General features: G+C 46.2%; 1 protein-coding gene across 1 annotated transcript in view; it reads left to right on the plus strand.

Moving 5' to 3' along the window:
* LOC103599892 (FH1/FH2 domain-containing protein 3-like) overlaps positions 1-18,726 on the plus strand; it is a 160,911-nt gene that overhangs the window by 92,576 nt on the left and 49,609 nt on the right. Inside the window, exons 4-5 of the mRNA XM_008584079.1 lie at positions 8,342-8,453; positions 15,137-15,231. Coding sequence (XP_008582301.1) covers positions 8,342-8,453; positions 15,137-15,231 — 207 coding nt within the window. The remainder of the gene's footprint in view (positions 1-8,341; positions 8,454-15,136; positions 15,232-18,726) is intronic.

An 18,726-nucleotide genomic window follows, 5' to 3' on the forward strand; every position in this document is an offset into this window, starting at 1 on the left:
GTAACATTTGTGCTGGAGACATTGTGGGTACCAAGAGCCAGCTTCCCCTTCAGGGCTGTTTTGCTTCCACTGGCTACTTGGCTGTGGGTACCTAGAGCATTATTGTAACTTGTTCAGCGTCTTAGATGCCTCCACGTAAAGCTAATCTCAGTGGGAGAAAAAGGGGAATAAAGCAGGTTTGTCTAGTCGATGTTTTAGGAAGACCTCAGAGTGAGAGGCCAGAGATTCAGGCCAGGTCTTCAAGGAGGCAGCGTGCTGAGGAGACCCCACTGCCTGGCCCGGGTTTCCAGCTGTGGGGCCAGACCAGCAGCTTCTTTAGCTGCCCCTGAGGTGCAGGTTCAGGGAGCTGATGTGCAGTTCCTCAGCTCTCAGGAGGCTTGTTGATAAGCCAGACTGGCAGCTTATCAGTTCACACAGACATTACCCCCATGCATGCAAGAAGTGGGGAGTTGGACAGTGACTCTTCTGCCCACGTGGCCAAGGGCTACCAGCTCCATTTTGGGCCCTGGAGAAAGAGTATAACTGGGTGGTTCTAACCTAGAAGAACATCTGGGGTGACACAGGAACCGCAAAGTAGCCAGTGTGTTGTCACTCAGGTAGGCAAGTTCCACCCTCTTCCATGCAAGAAGTGGGGAGTTGGACAGTGACTCTTCTGCCCACGTGGCCAAGGGCTACCAGCTGCATTTTGGGCCCTGGAGAAAGAGTAGAACTGGGTGGTTCTAACCTAGAAGAACATCTGGGGTGACACAGGAACCGCAAAGTAGCCAGTGTGTTGTCACTCAGGTAGGCAAGTTCCACCCTCTTCTAGGAGAGTCAGGTGGGGAGGAGGAAGGGAAGAAACCCAGGCCTCTGGGAGCTGGACCACGAGTTGCCCTCAGGGTCTGGTTCCCTTTGCCAGTGCTGATAACCCCCTTTCCTGCAGGGTTCTGCCTCCCTTCCCCTGCCAACACTCACCTGCCAACCCTTCTTAACACACTCCAAAGAAACAGGAGCTGGCTGCCAAACTGTCTAACAGCACAGTCACCCCTGAGGTTTACCCCTTGCCCACTGTCATGTTTCCAGGCTGGTTTTTTACTTAAAGTTCTTTGACCTTGATTAATACTCGGAAAGTAATATTTGTCACATTTCCCCAAGGCTAAAGTTTTTGCACCAGAGGGAAAGATGGAGCTCTCCATAGTATAGTGGAAAGAATCAGAATGGTTTGTGTTTTTCTTTGACTTCTTCCAGAAGGTAGCTGTGTGACAAGTTACATAGTCTCCTAGAATGTGAGCTTTTGCATCTGAAAATGGGGATGCCACTAACGGGAAAAGTACCCAACCTGTTGATTTCCTCAACAAGTATTCCATTCTGCAAATACTATGAAGGTAGTATTTTTGTGCAGGAATTTCAGTATTCCTTACTTAACAATAAAAGAGTGGGTTCATGTTACATTTTCTCTACTAACTCTCCATAATTACCTCATGTATCCTAAGGGAAAGTTAGCAAGGTGGATATTTTCTGTTTCTTGTCCACTTTTATTGATTTGTTTGTTAAGAAAACCTCCAACTAAGCCCTAAAATCTCGATAGAAGAAAACGTTAATTTGTAGCATTGTTTATTATTTTGTTCTTCATCTTAATGGTTTAGGATAGTCTGCTATATTTTACATTCTGCAAGATTTCCTACTCACTAACTAGTAAAATCTTAAGAGCTTCCCAGCCTCTCACTTGGCTACGACACTAATTACAAAGTTGGTTCCCTTTCTGCAGTTGTATTGGGTCATAAGTGGGGTTGCCATAAGGCCCTGAGGCCAGAGCACATGGATATGGTGCAGGTAACTTCCTGTCCTGGCAGATGTGCCAACCTCTGGTCTTCTACGCTCCTCGGTCATGGACACCTGTGAGCCAAGGCCCAGAGTTCCTTACTTAGGTGATATACTTGGACCTATGCTTTATTTCTCATAAGACCCATCTCCTGTTGCGGACAACCTATCAGAGGTTAGGAGGGGGGAGATTTGGAGTCTGAGATGAGATGTCTGTTGGACGGCTTGGTAACCAACTGCAAAGACTTTAGAGCCCATTTTGAGCTACTTGCTCAGAAATTTGGAGCTTAAGTACGTGGCATTGGAATAAAAAGATTAAATAAGGAGTTCTTAAAGATATGTGCCTAAGTCACTTGAAATCTTTTTTTAAAAAATAATTCCCAATATATTCTAAAGTACTGGTAAGCTTGTAAACAATGTGGCAAAGCTTTATAGATCAAGTTATCTTACCAATTTCTAATTAATTCGGTTTTAATAACTAGCATCCACTTATATAACATATATTTATGTGGTTTTAGTGGAAAATGAAACAAATAAAATGAAGCATATTTTTCTAACCCTCTTTGTAATTTAAATCCTGAGGCTTGGAAGTTGTTTTCTTTTTATGGTTGTTGAATTTTTAGAAGAAGAATTAGGAATTTGGAGATTTCTTTGGAATACTTTCTTTTCTATTTCGTGAGCAGCATATTTGACCTGCTAAGTTTAGTTATTGTGTTTTCCTAAGTACAATAAATCGTGATGGGAGTCCCAGTTTGTTTTTAAGTGTAAAATTATCAAGAAACTATCTTTTATTCCTTACTCATACATCTGGTGGTTACTTTTTATCTGAAACCTAGATACCCAAGTCCTGTACAGGCTAACTTCATATTCTCCCTGTGAGTTGGTCTGGAAAATAAAAACCAACAACAGCAAAGCACTGTGTTGACCCCATCCTAATACCCTGCCTCTGGCCCAGCCTCCTTGGCATGGAGCTGACACTGAGCTCCAAGTTATTTATGGAATATGGAGACTCAGTCCCAGACTGAGGCTTGACTTGACAAATGTTAATTCTGTAGGTCAACAGGCATCTCTGGTCCTCTGAAGGCTCATGGCCTTTATTTTATCCTGGTCAGAAACAGGGAGTGCAAAGTGATAGCTTCAGCAAAAAGTAAAGCTCACCCAGGTTGTCCCCAAAATGTGCTAAATGTGCTAGCTGCATGTTCCTGTCCTCTGCACTCCCCTCGTACAAGGGGATTGTCACAGATTCCTGTTACATACTGTGATTTAGCTGTGTTTTAAGACAACATAAAGCATAATTTTCTTTATTATAACAGACAGTTAAAATGGAATACTAGTATTCCCTAGCCCCAGTGTTTCCTCTGGCACAAAGGAAGTGGGATTATTTATGTGAACGGGAACCCAAAGGCCATCACTTGGCTCTTCTGCTCTGTTGAAGGTGAGAAGGGCTGGCTGGGTCCAGTTCTGAGCCTTCCTGCCTCTCATCCACATTGTAGGAGCTGTCCTCTGGGAATGTGCTCTATTGGCATCTGTCCTCAGTGACCCGGCTTTGAGGGCCTCTAGTACAGGCAACGCTCTCAGTCCGTGTGGCATGGTGGTGGTCTGGGTCCTCTCTGAGCTGCTGGGTGTCATCTCCCTGAAGGCAGGTCTGCGGCTTTGTTCCTGTGTCATAGAACTTCAGTGGGTGCTGAGCACCCAGAAGGTGCTCAAAACATTGTTGAAAGTAGAACCAGAATCTTGGGTCAGGAGGGACCAGGCCACCCCGTCCAGGTTTTGAATTTCTTCTACAAAAGCCTTAGCAGCTGGACATGCAGAACCTGCAGGGATGAGGAATCTCACCTCCCTGCCAGCTCGTTTGTCTTTGGGCTGATGCTGACTCCTGGTTGCCCGTACCCCTGGCTTAACTGTTTTATGACTGCTAAGTCTTCCTGTGGCATGGGATGGTCCATACGAATGAGAATGAACCTTTATTGATTTTTCTCTCTGCTAGACAGATGGGCAAGTGCTTGGGCCTATAAGTCATTGTAGTGAAACTTCATTACAACAGGAAGGAGTGCCAGGCAGGCTGGAAATCAGGCAGTTCTGACTGGAGCAGCTCTTCACTGATATGTCTGCTAGAGAAGGCGTCCGCATCTGAGCTGCACGTGGTGTGTGCTCTGGCATCCGTGCAGCTCGTCCCCACCCCTCCTCAACCCTGATGCCACTGTTGCTGCCACTCTGGGCCTGCCTCTCCTGCTCCATCCCTGTCCTCTCTTGTCTGCCTCTTTCCGGGGGATGTGGGCTGGGAATCCCAATAGCCACTCCTATTAAAATATGTCTAAGATAAGTGTAAGGAGCACCAAGGGTAGATTTTTACGAGCTTTGGGATGGGCAGTGTGTTTGGATTTGGAGGAAAGGGTGTGTGGTCTCCGTTGTGGCTCTTCCAAACTTTGAGGCATTTTGACTGTGTTCCAGATACTTGAGGGAATTAAATTAAGTGATTTCTGGATAAATGAGGGTTTGATATAGAATTCTTTGGAAGTAATGTACCTTTATTGCTTTCAAGTCTGTGCAGTAATGCTAATAATGCATTTCTGAGGAGGATCCTGCTGGACGTATTTTGATGATTAGTTAGGTCATGCTTGTAATTAGTGCCATGCATTTTCACAAAATTAATGTTCTGATGCTCGTTTTTCTAGCATAGTTTAACTAATATGTTTATTATTAATATATATGGTATGGCTTCCAAAAATATATGAACATAGACTCAATAGAAGCCAAATTCACAGAGACCTAAAATCATGAATCAGAAGAGTTTGAGGTTTTTAAAAATATAAAATTAGAGTGCCAAAGAGCTCCAAACAGAGCCTTTACAACAGAGGAGAGGAAGACATGAAAAGGCATGTTGAGACTGATAGAAAAAGGAAGACTTTGCTAGAAAACAGTGGTTTCTTAATTAGAGAGGATCATAAGGGGGGGCGGCCTTGGGATCCTGGGTGCCTGGGACCATATTGTTCAAGGCCTCGTGACCACAGAGATGCTCAGAAGGAACCTTTGTGAGATGGTCATGAGCGGCCCCTGCTGAGACCAGCTAATAGGGGATGGGGTTGGGCAGTGGCCAGGTTCTTTCCCAGGAAGGCATTTAGAAGGCTTAAACCACATAATAATAGTCCACCCACTGAGGAAGCCGCCAGGCCTGGACTTGCTAGGTTTTTCTTGAAGAAATTTCTTCAGCTGTAAATGTACAAGGCGCAGTTGATTATGCCACACCTTCTCCTCTACCCTCTGTTGAGAAAAGTACTCTGGAGCTTTGTCTGTTCCTAGTCATGAAGCAGAGGAGCAATTGTGGAACTCACGTTAGGAGGGTGGAAACCCTCTGAACGATCTGGCGCCCTCTCCAGTCCTCGGTCCCCTGTGTGGTGGGGACCAGGCCGCTTCTTGCTGCACATGGCGCAAGGGGGATGGATTTGATGACAAGCCTCCGTGAGGCCGCGCTGGCCTTGTCCCCCACACGCAGCACTGACTGAGCAGCCCCTTGTGTGTTGGGGCAGCAGAGGATTAGCAGGCAAACAAATGTGTGTGTCGCCATTCAGGTCGTGCTAAAGGAAGTGAAGGAGTAAAACGGTGAGGAGATTGGAATCAAGGGGCTCCTTCAGATGCAGTAGTCAGGAAGGCATTTTCCACGGGGAACTTTGCAGACCTGAAGGATGGGAGGGGCCAGGCCTGTGATCACAGGTTCTAGGCAGAGGGAATAGCCAGTGAGAAGGCCCTGAATCCAGAGTAGGTGGCTGGAGCACACTGGGCAGGAGGGGGAGTGACCTGACAGGGGTTCAGAGAGCCTGGCAGGGGCCAGGACACAAAGCCTGCAGGAGTGGAGTTTACCTGGGTGGGATGGGGGCGATTGGAAGACTGAGGGCAGGAGGGTGTGGTGGTCACTCCAGCTGCAGTTTGGAGAATGGACTTCAGGGGGACAAGGCCAAGGCACTTAGGGGTGGACAGGGAGATGGGTTCAGGACAGATCTTGACGGAGCTTCTGACAGCACTGGCGGGTGGATCTGCTGTGGGGATGGGCTGTGAGAAGAGCAGGGGACTCCCGCTTACTGCGCAGTGGGTGTGGTGCCTTGTACTCAGGTGGGGGCTGTGGAGGGACTGGGCTGGGAGTGGTGGGCGGAATGGAGTGAAAATTGATAGTTCAATTCTGGCCACAATGAACTTGAGGTGCCTGTTGGCATCTGTGTGGAAATCAAGTGTCAGGAGGCTCTACGCCCACCTGGCTCAGGCATTTGAGCAGGACTAGAGAGCAACAGAACATGTAGCACCTCGTCTTAGACCTGAAAACCAAGGGACTGGATGAACTCACGTGGAGAGGATGTGTGGAAGAAGAGAGTGTGTGGGAGTGACCTCTGAGGCCTTCCCATACCTAGAGACTGAGCACCCCAGGAGCCAGTAAGGAGTGGCCACTCGGGGAGGAGACGGTAGCTGCAGAAGGGAGCAGTCAGTTGTGGCACCTGCTGCTGTGAGTTGAGCTAAAATGGCACAGAGAAGTAACCGTTGGATGGGCGACATGGAGGCCATTGGCAGCCTTGACAGGAGTGATTTGAGTGCTGGTGATAGAAATCCTGTCAGATTGGGTTGTGAAGCTGGGGGCTGTAGCAACTCCTTGGAAAGGGAGCTGACGATGGGCACTGGCCAGAGAGAGGTGTGGAATCAAGGAAAAGACAGTTTGGTTTGCTAGGTAAGAATGACAGCAGAGAAAAGGGCATGAGGGTTGTAAAGCTACACGACTACGCCAGTTGTCGATAAGGCAAATTGTAACTAAAGCCAAAATGTTTCATTATTTTAGTTATATTAAGTTTCCATTTGTATTGTCAGGGCTAGGGCTCAGACCCTTCAAACCCATTGTAGAGACTGGGTCACCAGACCCCTCACACACAGGTCCATGCTAGGTAATTGGGAAAGATCCTGGGAGCCGATGGCAGACGACATGAGCTCAGTCCTCAGCAGCGGTGGTGGCGGCCTTTCAGGGCATCCCCGGGGGGCACTGGCAGCAACAGCCTCCAGCAGCAGTAGCAGCCTCCCCATGGCTCCCTGGGGGTGGAAGGTGCCGTGGATCAGAGCCACTCATCCTTTATACTTAAGTCCATAACCCAGGACACCTGCGCACATGTGCAATTACATTAGACAATAACCAAGGAGCGCCTGGACACACGTGCATGTTTACCTCAAATGCTCAACAAGATTCTGAACATCTGAGGGGCCCTGACTATTTTCCTCTATTTTCCCAGCAGGGGTAGAGGTGTTGCATGATTTTGGAGAAATGACTAGGGTGGGTGGTGTTTTTAAGCTGCTCCCTCCTTGTGCTTCCCCAAGTTACCTGTAAAGTCTGCATGCGTCTATGCATTTTGCACACTTTGATGTGAGTGGTCTCCCTTGGGCTGCAGAGCAAGTGAAGAAGCTGGAGCAGATTTGCCACAACCATGTGATGGAGGTGCAGGGGGTGGGTGAGGGGCCATGGATCGGTTGCCCTGGTCATTAATTATTCATTCCGTGAGCAGCCATCTCCAAGCCCACTTTGTGGCCAAGAGCAGTTCCAGGCCCTGCAGACACGATGCAAATAAGCCCCCTTTCCCCTCAAAAGAGCTTACTGCTCATGGGGGAGGGGCACTGCCAAGCAAACAGCTTTGTCAGGACTTCAGTCCAAGGTGACTCGTGGCTTCTAAGATGCACGATTTGATCCCATTTCCGGGAGGAGGTTCTTGGGAAGGGAGACTATGGCAAGGAGATTGTAGCAGCACCTGGAGAGATAGGGGGTGGAGGGAGCTGACCTGACCTGGAAACCCCCAGGCTGCTGCAGCCCCAGAGCTGGTGAAGCTAGAGTTAGGAATCAGTTGCAGCTTCAGCTGGGAAGTTTGGGCTTTTCTCTGGGTGAGTGACCTGTCATCTCCCTGAGGGAACATGGCAAAGGAGGGTTCCACCTGTGTGCAGGAGGGCCTCTGGGCCATGGGTGGCCCCTCACAGAGGCTGAGCCCTGGGCCCAGGGAGTAAGGGTCCTTAGGCCTGAGGCAGCTCTCTGTGTTTGGTTTTTAAGAACAGGTGACTTGGTTCAGGTTCCTGCTTACCGACACCAGCTATTGTAATTTGGGGCAAATCATTTAACCTGCTGTGCCTGCTTCCTCACTAGAAAAATAAGAATTGTGATTGTGCCTGCCTCACAGTGTTGTAGTTGGTATAAAATGAATAACGACTCAGCAAACACTACCTTGTTTGTTAAGAGATGCCAGCTGTGAGCACTGGGATCGAGTGCCCTGGGTTCAAATTCTGCTTTCATTTCTTACTAGCTGTATGATTGTGGGCAGGGTACTTTGTGTCTCAGTTTACTGATCTGCACAATGGGGGCAATACCAATGCCTGCCTTCTGAGGTATGCAGTGAGGGATCAGTGAGGATCCAATGAAGGAAACACCTTGGCTGAGTGAGCTGGGTGCCAGCCGCGACAGGGGGATGGTGCTCTCAGGTGCACAAGGCCATGTCTGCCGCTATGTGATGGTTTTATCTTTTCTGCCCAGTTCCGCCTGGTGGTGAAGACAGCCCTGAAGCTGCTGCTTGTCTTTGTGGAGTACTCAGAGTCCAATGCGCCTCTTCTAATTCAGGCTGTCACTGCTGTTGACACAAAAAGAGGTGAGTAGTGCCCACCCCCTTATGTCTTCAAGGTGAGAATGTCTGATGTAGGGAGGCTTCTGCATTACGTGTTTGAAACAGAATGAAGAATGTTCAGAATTCCCTACGTGTGCACTTCCTACTGCAAGAATCATGTTTTTAGGATGGTAAGTATATGACGATTAGGGCTGGCATGTAGTTTGGCAATGAAGGAAAAGCATGGGTGGACTTACCCAGGACAGGCCAGACACTGAGCTTGTCTTATTTTCTGTCCAGTCCCCACCACAGAAACCACAGAAGACTGGCTTCTTCCCCATTTCCCCATCTTGTCCGGGGTTGCCCTGGCTCCTTTCTCCCCTCACCTCTGCAACGCTTCCTTGATTCTGACCCCTGATGTTCCTTGAAGCTTCTCCCTTCCTTCCCTCCATCCTATGCCCCTGCTTCACTTAGGGCCTTCACTGCCTCTCACCTGGTGTCCCTTGCCACCCCAAAGCGCTATTGGAAGATTCTTCCACAACACGAATTTGGTCACATCGCTCTGCATATAAAACCTGCCAGTGGCTTCCCAGTGCCTATAGCATAAAGTCCAAACCCTTTACCTGATCCTTTGCCATCCAGCCCCTGTCCACCCACCGGCCACCCCCATCTCCCAGCTGGTACTGCCTCCTGCCTACCTTGGTCATGTGTTTTCAAAGCCCCCATCTGTCCCTCTTCTCAGCTCTGATGTTGTTATTGTCCACCTCTGTAACTCCATGAGGGGATGCTCTGCTATGCACCCAGCTGGTCCAGAGCAGGCAGGCATGCCATAGGCACTTGGCGAAGAATGAGCTTTGGATCTGGGTTAGTGTGTCACATACTGGGGCCCCTGTAATATTGTGAAGCCTGAAGCTAAAATGCTGGGCTTTTTTGTTGTTTGTTTTGTGCATCAACAGTAGGACCCAATTATTATCATCATCATACCACAAAGATTCTGATAACAATTTTTTCTTTTTGTGATTATAACAGTAATACTACTGCAGACAATTTGAAAAACAAAAACAAAAGCCAGTGTAAAGAAGGCAGTAAAAAATCGCCTGTAATCTCAACAGACAAAAGATAATCACAGTTCACATGTTGGTATGATTCCTTACAGTAGTTTGTGTGCGTATGTGCTGAGATATAACTGTCAGGAAGAAATTAGGGCCTAAATTGCACTCTTTGATTCAAACCATTTGTGTCTGACTCAGCAGTACTCAGAGATCACCTCCCAATGTTGAATACAAATGCGAAAGAAAGTAGCTCACAAGTTACTTTGAACATTTAATACAAGTTAATGAAAGCCATCCAGGCCCGTAAGCTAGGGCTGCCATGCCTTTCCCGTGAACACACAGGCATGGTCGGTCATGGGCCAGAGGCAACTCCAGGCCTCCATGTGGTGTATGTGCAGGAGACGAACCCAGTGCGCTGTCAGGGATGTGAGTGTGGAAGGCGGGGTCCCAGATCAGGCAAGTTTCTTTCCACTACAGTATGTTGCCATCTGGTGCCAGATGTGGAGACCCTTCTAGCCAAGAGCAGATCATGGGGCAGGCTGAGAATTCTTAATAAGGACTGCCAATGGCTCAGAAACCAGGTCTAGCTTTCCCAAGGCCAATTAATTAGGTTTAGGGCCAAAGGTGTGTGGAAGATAGCACGGAAGCTCTTTCATTCATCTTTGGAGGACTCACTCCATCCCCCAACTCCGTGGGATACTTTAGGACACCTAACAGGCTCTTTGTCTTCCTGTCCTAAATTTCAGGTAACCCAAGGGCTCTTACCATGGGGGCCATGTTGGAGGTGGAATCCTTCTCATGACCTTGGGGTTCTTTTTTGGCTTCATTTAGCTGGGAGTGCAGTGTTTCCTTCCTTGGATTTCACATTTCTTAAAGGGTGTGCCATGGGGGTGGAGGAGTGATCCTGAGATGAGCCCAGGGCTTTGTACCCACATCCAAGATCCCATCCACAGGCCCGGCCAGAGGCTCTTTGCTGTACCTAGTCTCTCCACCAAGACAAAACTATAGCCATCTTTTCCCAATTAGTGAAAATTAAAAAAAACAAAATAAAACAGCTAATGGATTGTTTTCTCAGCTTCATGGTTTTTGCCTATAAAATTTCTTAAATTTTTGGCAACTGCTATCATCTGTCTGCTACTGAGCACTAGCAGCTGAGAGAAAAAAAAATAGTACTAATGGAAAAAGTCAGAAAGCTTATCGCATGTGGTTCAATAGCAGTTTCTGTATGGACATGTGTGGTCTTGGCTGTGATTTTATAATGTATACATATAACATCATCCCATTTTACTGCTAGTAAAATTGTTCCTGAATCCTAGAATGGAATTAAACATATAAATATGTCATGGTGTTCTGCAGAGAGGATCGTGGCTTCCAGGTGTGCTTCCACCTCCTGGGTTTAGAAGCAGTTCCCTAATTCCCTCTCAGCTGGGTGAGAGAGCAGACAGAGGTGTCAGAGGTGACTGAGGGTGAATGAAGCATGTCCATTTGTGCATAAGTTTATAAATAAACCATAAATTTTACTCCTCAGAGTGGTTCGAGACTCATTCCTCAGAGGGAGTGAATGGGCATGTTCAAGGACAGACAGTTTGCTTTTTTTGAGAGAGAGGAATTCTTTTGGATCATGAAAACTGTCAGATTTAAGGAATCAACAAATAAAAGCAACAAATAAACTACAAATCCTCAAAAATCACTGCCACCTAAAGCAAATGCAGTTGTCCCAGCACAGATTCCTCTGGTTGCTTTATAAACATCATGCATGCTGCACATGGCTTAACCAGAAATGTTCGTTCTGCAATGTGGGCAGTTAATTTGTTCTGCAGCCAGAAGTGGGCCAGTTAGGGAGCAGAGTTTTTGTAAAAGCCAAAGGGGTCAAATCCATCTTAGGGAGTAATCAATATTTATGAACCAATGAAAATTTAAAATGCCTCATTTGATCCAGCAATTGCACTTTTTGCTCAGGGCTGGAATGGAAAGGTGGATTCAGGTTAGTCTCTGGAGCATGGCACGGTGTCACACTGCTGCTCAGACCTGTGGATCTTCTCTTTTGTTTGCATCTTCAAGTCACTTTCCCTTTCCAGTGGACAGGGCCTGGCAGGAACAGAGAAAGGCAGTAGTGCTCATGGAAGCCCTTGAGAGAATCTTGCTTTATAATTGTGCTATACCAGAGACTCCCTTTCCTTGAGGTCTTCCCTGTGGTGGTCGACAGGAAACTAATTGAGAGCCCCCCGGCTCCCTGGAGGGGGGACCTTTCCTCTGGCTATAAGAGTGTGCCTCTCCCACAGAGGGTGGGACAAGTGATCAGCCAGAGTAACTCATTTTGAAATTTCAGTCATAAATCTTGAGTCCCACTAATTTGGTTTAGCACAGCTTTTGAAGAAGTTCCATTTTTCATTTGAATGTAAGGTGATGAGATATGACATAATTCTTAAACATGTGTACCACACATGATTAACAGGGGAAACAAATCCAGCCGTCCTTTCAAGTGATCCCGTCTGACTTGAGCCTGAGAATATATGAATCTGTGAAGAAGTCACCAAGTGTGGTGGAAGTTAGAGATCGACAGAATTCAAGCTCTGTGTCCACTCCTACTTATAGCAGCACTGTCTGTTGCGTGTTTTTGTCCTTTATGTGGAAAGACATGGAACGTGTGCGAGGAATTTCTGTGTGTGAGATCAACTCATGTATAAGGCAGCAGGCTATATATCTTATTTTCCTTTCGGTTTAGTGCAGAAACCTCGGAGGAGAGTAAGAGAGAAACAGTATCAAGCAATTTATTCTTCTTCTGTGTGTATTTATTTTTTCTGGGTCAAAGGAGAGGCAGTGGGGTTTGGTGGGAAGAGAGAACTGGCCCAGGAGCCTATGTAGAAGGCGGCCTGTGGGTTAAGCATGGGTGTCGCCGCCAGTCACCACCACCATCATTACAGCTACTGATATTTGAGTGCCTCCCATGTAACAAGCACAACACTAAGAATTTTTCATGTGTGACTCATTTATTCAGCAAGTATTCGAATATCAACTATGTGCTTGCAATGTCAGGAAAAAAATAGGCTTTCATAGAGCCTATTCTCCAGTGTTGGGGGTGGGTGGAAGTGGAGACAGAGAGATGGTAATGATTAAGTAAAGTACTGTGTTCTAATTACTTCCTCAGTGCTATGGAAAAAGGGGAAGTGCTTTATCTCAGTGACACCTCACAGTAATCCTGGAGAGTCTCTTGAGCCTCCCTTTATTCTACTACTTTGGGGCCCAGTTTTTTCCTCTGTTATGAGAAGGAGTGGGATCATATAGTTGATGATTCTAATACAGGAACGCCCTCCCCGCAACACCCCCACACCCACGCACCCAGACACACTGTAGGGAGCTAGCAAAGGCGGCGAGGGGACAGTGAGCTGGACACTTCATTCTGACAGGAGGCAGCTCTTAGGAAAGTGGCAAGTGCTGGTGTGTAACACAGGCCTTGCTTGAGCCCCTCCAAGGCTATTTGTGTTGAACCAAATATTTCCTCCCCTTCACCTTCATTCTTCTAAATACTTCCCATTTTCTGGTCCCAAAACAAAGGAGAGTGAGCATTCATCTCCGCAGTGTATGAACATATGCATGTTTCCAGACTCAAAATCCTTAAACGGTAATAAAAGAGTCAGATATCACAGCTGAAGAACACAGTTTTCAATTAAATTAAGCCAGTGTTTGAGTGTTTTTATAATAAAGGATTAGCTGGTGCACATGTGTATGTGTCTGTATGAGAGAGGTGGCTGGGGGTGGGGTGCAGTCTGGCTTCTTCCCTCTCTCTGGGATGCCTGCCTTTCCTTCTTGGCCTTTCCTTCCCCAGATCCTTTTTGGCATCTTTGGCTCCAGAGTAATCCACCAGAAAGCAGTTCTGGGCCTTCTAGCACCACTGGAAATTCTTAGCTTCATTGCTTTTTCTCCTCCACAGCCTTCCTTTTACCCATGCGTGGGGAGCTCACTAGAACACGTGTTTTATGTGAGGTTTGGTGCTGTGTGTGAATGCTAGAAGCAACCCCTGTTACAGACACAAGCAGAGACACCCAGAGCTCTGGAACTGCACCTGGACGATGAGGCCCAAGGCCTACAGACCACATTGACTGGCTGTCTTGAGGACTGAAATGGTTACTTTGCTGGGATTCGAAGAACAATCACACTGTGGTGTGGACTTAAAAGTAGTTTGATGATAAGTATCAGCAAGGTGGTAATTCGGCAGTTAGCAGGCGAAGGATCACGCCTTTGTGGTCAGAATTAGAAAGGGTCATGGAAGATTGCTCAGTGCTGACTGGCCGGGGCAACTTAGCCAAAGGAAAAGACTTTCGATTCACTTGTTGGGAGAGCCCATGGACCTCTACATCAAACTACATCTGTGTCTTTCACAACTTATAGTAGGTGTCTATTCTTTGTTTAATCCTCTTGTCTTCTATCATTTTTTTTTTTTTTTTTACTGTGAGCATCTGCCCTCTGATTCTTTTAAAACTCCACTTCATGCTTTCTTGGAGATCTCCATTATTCAGCAGACATTTTATTGAGCACATACTATATGCCAGGCACTGTACTACGAGCACAGAAGTAAACAAGACAGACACTGTCGCTGACCTTTTGTTCTCAAGGCCAGGATCAGCTCTAATATAACCCATCCAAGGACCAGCATTTGGGAACAACTGTATTTAGGTTATTTCCAAATTTACTTTTATCAAGCAAAAATAAGCAATATCCCATTGAGATCTTTCTAGAGAATGCAGGAAAGAGCTTCATGTTTCAGACCACCAAGCTAAGGGCAAGGAAGTGCTTACTTCACTTCAAACATTTGTCTCAGATGTAGGAAACTGTGTCAAGGGGTTGTGCCCCCCTTTTCAGTCTTGCCCTCTGTTCTTGCCACCTCCTGGAGGCTGAGGATAACCACTGATAAGCCTTTCCTGCAGAGTCCGCTCAGGAGCCACCTCTTGCATTGAGCCGTCCACAGCCGTCCCCCTGCAAGAGTCCTCTCTTTTTGAGTGAGCTAAGTGCTTCGTCACTTCTCAGCCATTTGCTCTGTGCTGATGTCTGTTCTTCCGCCTATGCCTAACTGCTCCCTTAGGTTAGAAACCTACTGAGGGCAGCTGCCTGCTAGGCCTTGTGCCTATCTTGTACCTAGCCGATGCTTCAACAGTGTTTGTGCCTTGACAGAATAGAGGTAAAATACTCCTGTTCTTGAGATGTTTTCCAGACAGGCGTGTCACTGTTATTTCTTGCAGTCACTGAATCGAGTGAGTGTAAAGAAATGCCACATCCCTCTCCATGTGTGCTGACGGACATTCAGAGAATACTTATCAAGAGTTTTGGGCTCTAAGTGAAATCTGTGCCTAAAAGTTGAACATGAATGGATTTTTAAAAATTATGTATTTAATTTAAAGGGAATTTTTCACATAAGTAGATAGGCATCCTGACACTGAAGGGTATACAGTACTCTCGTCAAAAGGACAAAGATGATGGGGTATGGTGTTGCCTACTATGAAATATTCTTAAGTGGAAGCATGCTTAAGTTCACCTTAAGGATAGTGTCACACTCTGAAATTTGGTGACTGAAAGACACTGCCATCACTGGGTAATAGGTCCTTGGATAAACTTATGATGTAAGTTGGATAAGGTGTATTGTTGAATTGCTATTTCTAATGATTTTTGCTTTATTCATAGGTGTCAAACCCTGGTCAAATATCATGGAAATCCTGGAAGAAAAAGATGGGGTTGACACAGAGCTGCTGGTTTATGCAATGACTTTAGTCAACAAGGTTGGTTGATGTGTGTTGTGGATGAATTGTGTCACCCTAAAAGATTCATTGAAATCTTAAGCCCTGGTACTTGTGGATGTGACCTTATTTGGAAATAGGGTCTTTGTAGATGTAATCCAGCTAAGATGAGGTCAATAGGGTGGGCTCTAATCCAGTATGACTGTGTCCTTATAAGAAGAGGAAAAAATGCACACAAGGAAGACAGCCCCGTGAAGACAGAGGCAGAGATTAGAAAGCTGCGTCTGCAAGCCAAGGAATGCCAAGGATTAACAGCAGCTGATCTAGGATGAGGTAAAGGAGGATCTTCCTGACGGGCCTGGAGAGAGAGCATGGCCCTGCTGACACCTTAATATCAGACTTCTAGTCTCTCAAACTGAGAGAATAAATTTCTGTCATTTTAAGCCACCTAATTTGTGGTACTTTATTACAGCAAATCTAGGGAACCAATACAATGTGAAAACCTAAAATTTTCCTTCTGAATAAGAGCCGCACCTTGTGGACCCTCATCACGGTGGCTGGGACCACAGCCACAGTGAGCTTCTTCACAGGAGAAAACCCTTTATACCACGTGTAATGTGTGTGTGCACACATGGGAGGGTGTCTGCATGCTTTTATGCTTTGGATTTTTCTTGGAAAACCAGAAAGGTGACAGCAAGAATCTTATGACTGCTTTTCCTGTTGAGATGTCCCTTTAAAACAATTTTTCCGTAAGAAATGAGCAAGTTTTACCGTAAGGAAATAGTTCATAAGTCAAAGACATGAGGTGCTCTTGCTCCACTGCATGGTGAATTCTGACTACTGGCTGAGATAAGAAGTCCTGGGGGCAGGTCCCACCCTCCTTATGTGATGTGAGCACACCTTTGTGCTCCCTTCCCCCTGTCATGTCCCTCCCTGGTCATCACCTTGTAGAGCAGCAGCCGTCCTCAGTGCCCATCCCAGAGGTGCTGCTCTGAGGCAAGGGGTCTCATGCTGACCTGGAGTAGGCCCAGTCTCAGGACTGGAATTCATTCATTTGGATTTCCATGCCCTAGAGTGCAGGCAGCATGTCAGCCGCTCCACAGACCTTCCTTGTGCTCCCCAGGCTGCTGGGCATGACCCTACGGCACCAATTGCAGTGCTGGTTATGGCTTCTGAAAGATCCAGAAATATATATACCTTCCTGAAACGTAATTGGAGAAGCATTTCCCCTGAGGAACTCGGGACAAATTTGTAGAAAGCATTGATTGTGAGGAGCGACTTCTACTAGATAGCAAAAGGTTGTGCAAACTGTGGATTAAGACAATGTGTCTCTCCTCAGCAGTCAGATGATTGGCCCAGAGGAGCTCTGAAACAGATCCCAGTATATGGTCCATATCAGCAGGGTTGGGTTAGCTTCATCTGTGATTGGGGGAGGTGTTGCTAAATGGAAATAACAAAAGCATACTTGGACCATATACCAGAGTAAATCCCAGATAGATTAAGGAGTTCAATGGAACACATCAAACTATAGGAAAAAAACATAGAAAGAGGTGAACTGGTTGGTAACGGTTATTTCAATAATAAAACCAGTGAAAAAGATTCCAAAGGAAAGGATTTAAATATTTCACTGCATACAATTGTAAAATTTCTTATTTGTAAAATGAAAATCACAAGTATAGCTAACAGCAAATGACAAACTGGGAAATTGCAAAAAAAAAAAAACAGGGCAGAAAATGATACTGTCCTAAATATATTAAGAACCCAGTAGAAAAATGAAAGACAGTAAAACAAGAATAAAAGAAATACATAGTAAAACAATACATGTTTCCCAGGTCACGTTGGCAATGATTACTTTTAATGAAATATCATTTGTTGGTGAGCACACAGGAAACTTTCCTACAGCCCTGACGGAAAATGGATACGACTTTTCTGAAGGATAATCCTAAGAACTCTGCTTTTATTTTTAAATCTCTTTGTGAGCTTATTTTACCATTTAATTTGAAGCTTTTTTTTTTTTTTTAAGGTTAACATCATCTATTGCCTCTCCTTTTTAGTCACTGACATTGTTTTGGAAAACAGTGAATTCAGCAAAAATGGAATTTTTCCTTTTGCACAGTGTTATTCGTCATAGCATTATCTATTTTGTTGGTAGAGGCCATTTCTGGCTGTTTCTAAGATCACAGCAGCACAGCACAGTGTGGGCACTCTGTTGCCAATCACTGGCGAGGACCCAGTGTGTGTCACCCTCTGCTTGGCATTGAGTGGCATTTAACGTCCAGGAATTCCTCGCTTACTCTTTCACTTCTGGCAGTTCTGTCTCATCCTTTGTTAGTTCTGGCCCAGGAGAAGTCCAGGAGGTCCTTGAGGACATTCTTCCAAAAGTAATCCTTTCCTTAAAAAGGTCAACAGACTGCTGGCACCATGCTGGGTTTCTTTTGCTTTGTTGAGTTATCATAGTGTTTATTGCCCCAGTGAGTACAGTCCTCTGAGATACCAAACAAAAGAACAAACCGAAATGTTAATATGGGTCTGGGAAAAAAAATTCAGACTCTGAAATCTGGGAAATTATATTGCAAGTTGGGTGGTTTCTAACTACTGATTTCAACAAAATAAAAGATGGCCTAATAACATGGAATTTAAAAAATTGGCTTTTTCATGACAAACAAAACAAGGTACTAAATGCTAGCCTGTCCATGGTTCTGAGACTGAACTCTCTTTGTGAAACGTGGACATTAACGGTGTGGTTTTCAAGATTCAGGCTCATTACCTCCCCCAACCCCACCCCTACCCCATGTAGTCAGACGATCTGAGGGAGCATCAGAAATTAACCACTTCTCACCCTGCAAGCTGAAGTCGTATGTGCCCTATCTTGATCCAGATGAAATCTCTCAGTTGTGGGGCTCAGGTATTGGTCACCTTATAGTATAGGATGAGGCAGATGGGGTGGGAGGGTGAGTAACAAGAGGGGTTGCTGTGGGGCTGGCCTAGAACATTCAGAGAAGGCAGGACCCCAGGGAGCCCTGGGGAAAGGAGCTACTTCATAGGACTAGGGGATAATTAACCTGGATGGGATTCATGATGAGTTCTTGCATTTATTGTTTTTTAATTATCACACAGTAAAATTGACTTTTTCCTTTGGTATATAGCCGTGTGCGTTTTTTTTTTTTTTTTCCTTTTTGTCTTTTTTCATGACCGGCAACGGATCGCAACCCTCAGTGTTGCGCCCGTACCGGGCCGGGACCGGCAACGGGATCACAACCCTCGGTGTTGCGTCCGCTCCCTGCTCAGCCAGTGAGCGGCCGGTCTGTATGTGGGATCCGAACCCTCGGCGGGAGCGTCGCCGCACTCCCAAGCGGCGCCCTGTAGCAGTGCGCCACTGGGCCGGCCCCAATAGCTGTGTGAGTTTTAACACATACATAGATGTGGATAACCTTCATGAATGGGGTATAGAAAAGTTCTATTTCCCCCAAAACCTCCCCCTTTTATAGTGACAGTCTGACCCCCCCCCCCCCCCCCTACCCCCCCCCCCCCCCCCCC

The sequence above is a fragment of the Galeopterus variegatus genome, unplaced genomic scaffold (genome assembly GCF_000696425.1).
Source record: "Galeopterus variegatus unplaced genomic scaffold, G_variegatus-3.0.2 Scaffold3142, whole genome shotgun sequence".
NCBI classification, from domain to species: Eukaryota; Metazoa; Chordata; class Mammalia; order Dermoptera; family Cynocephalidae; genus Galeopterus; species Galeopterus variegatus.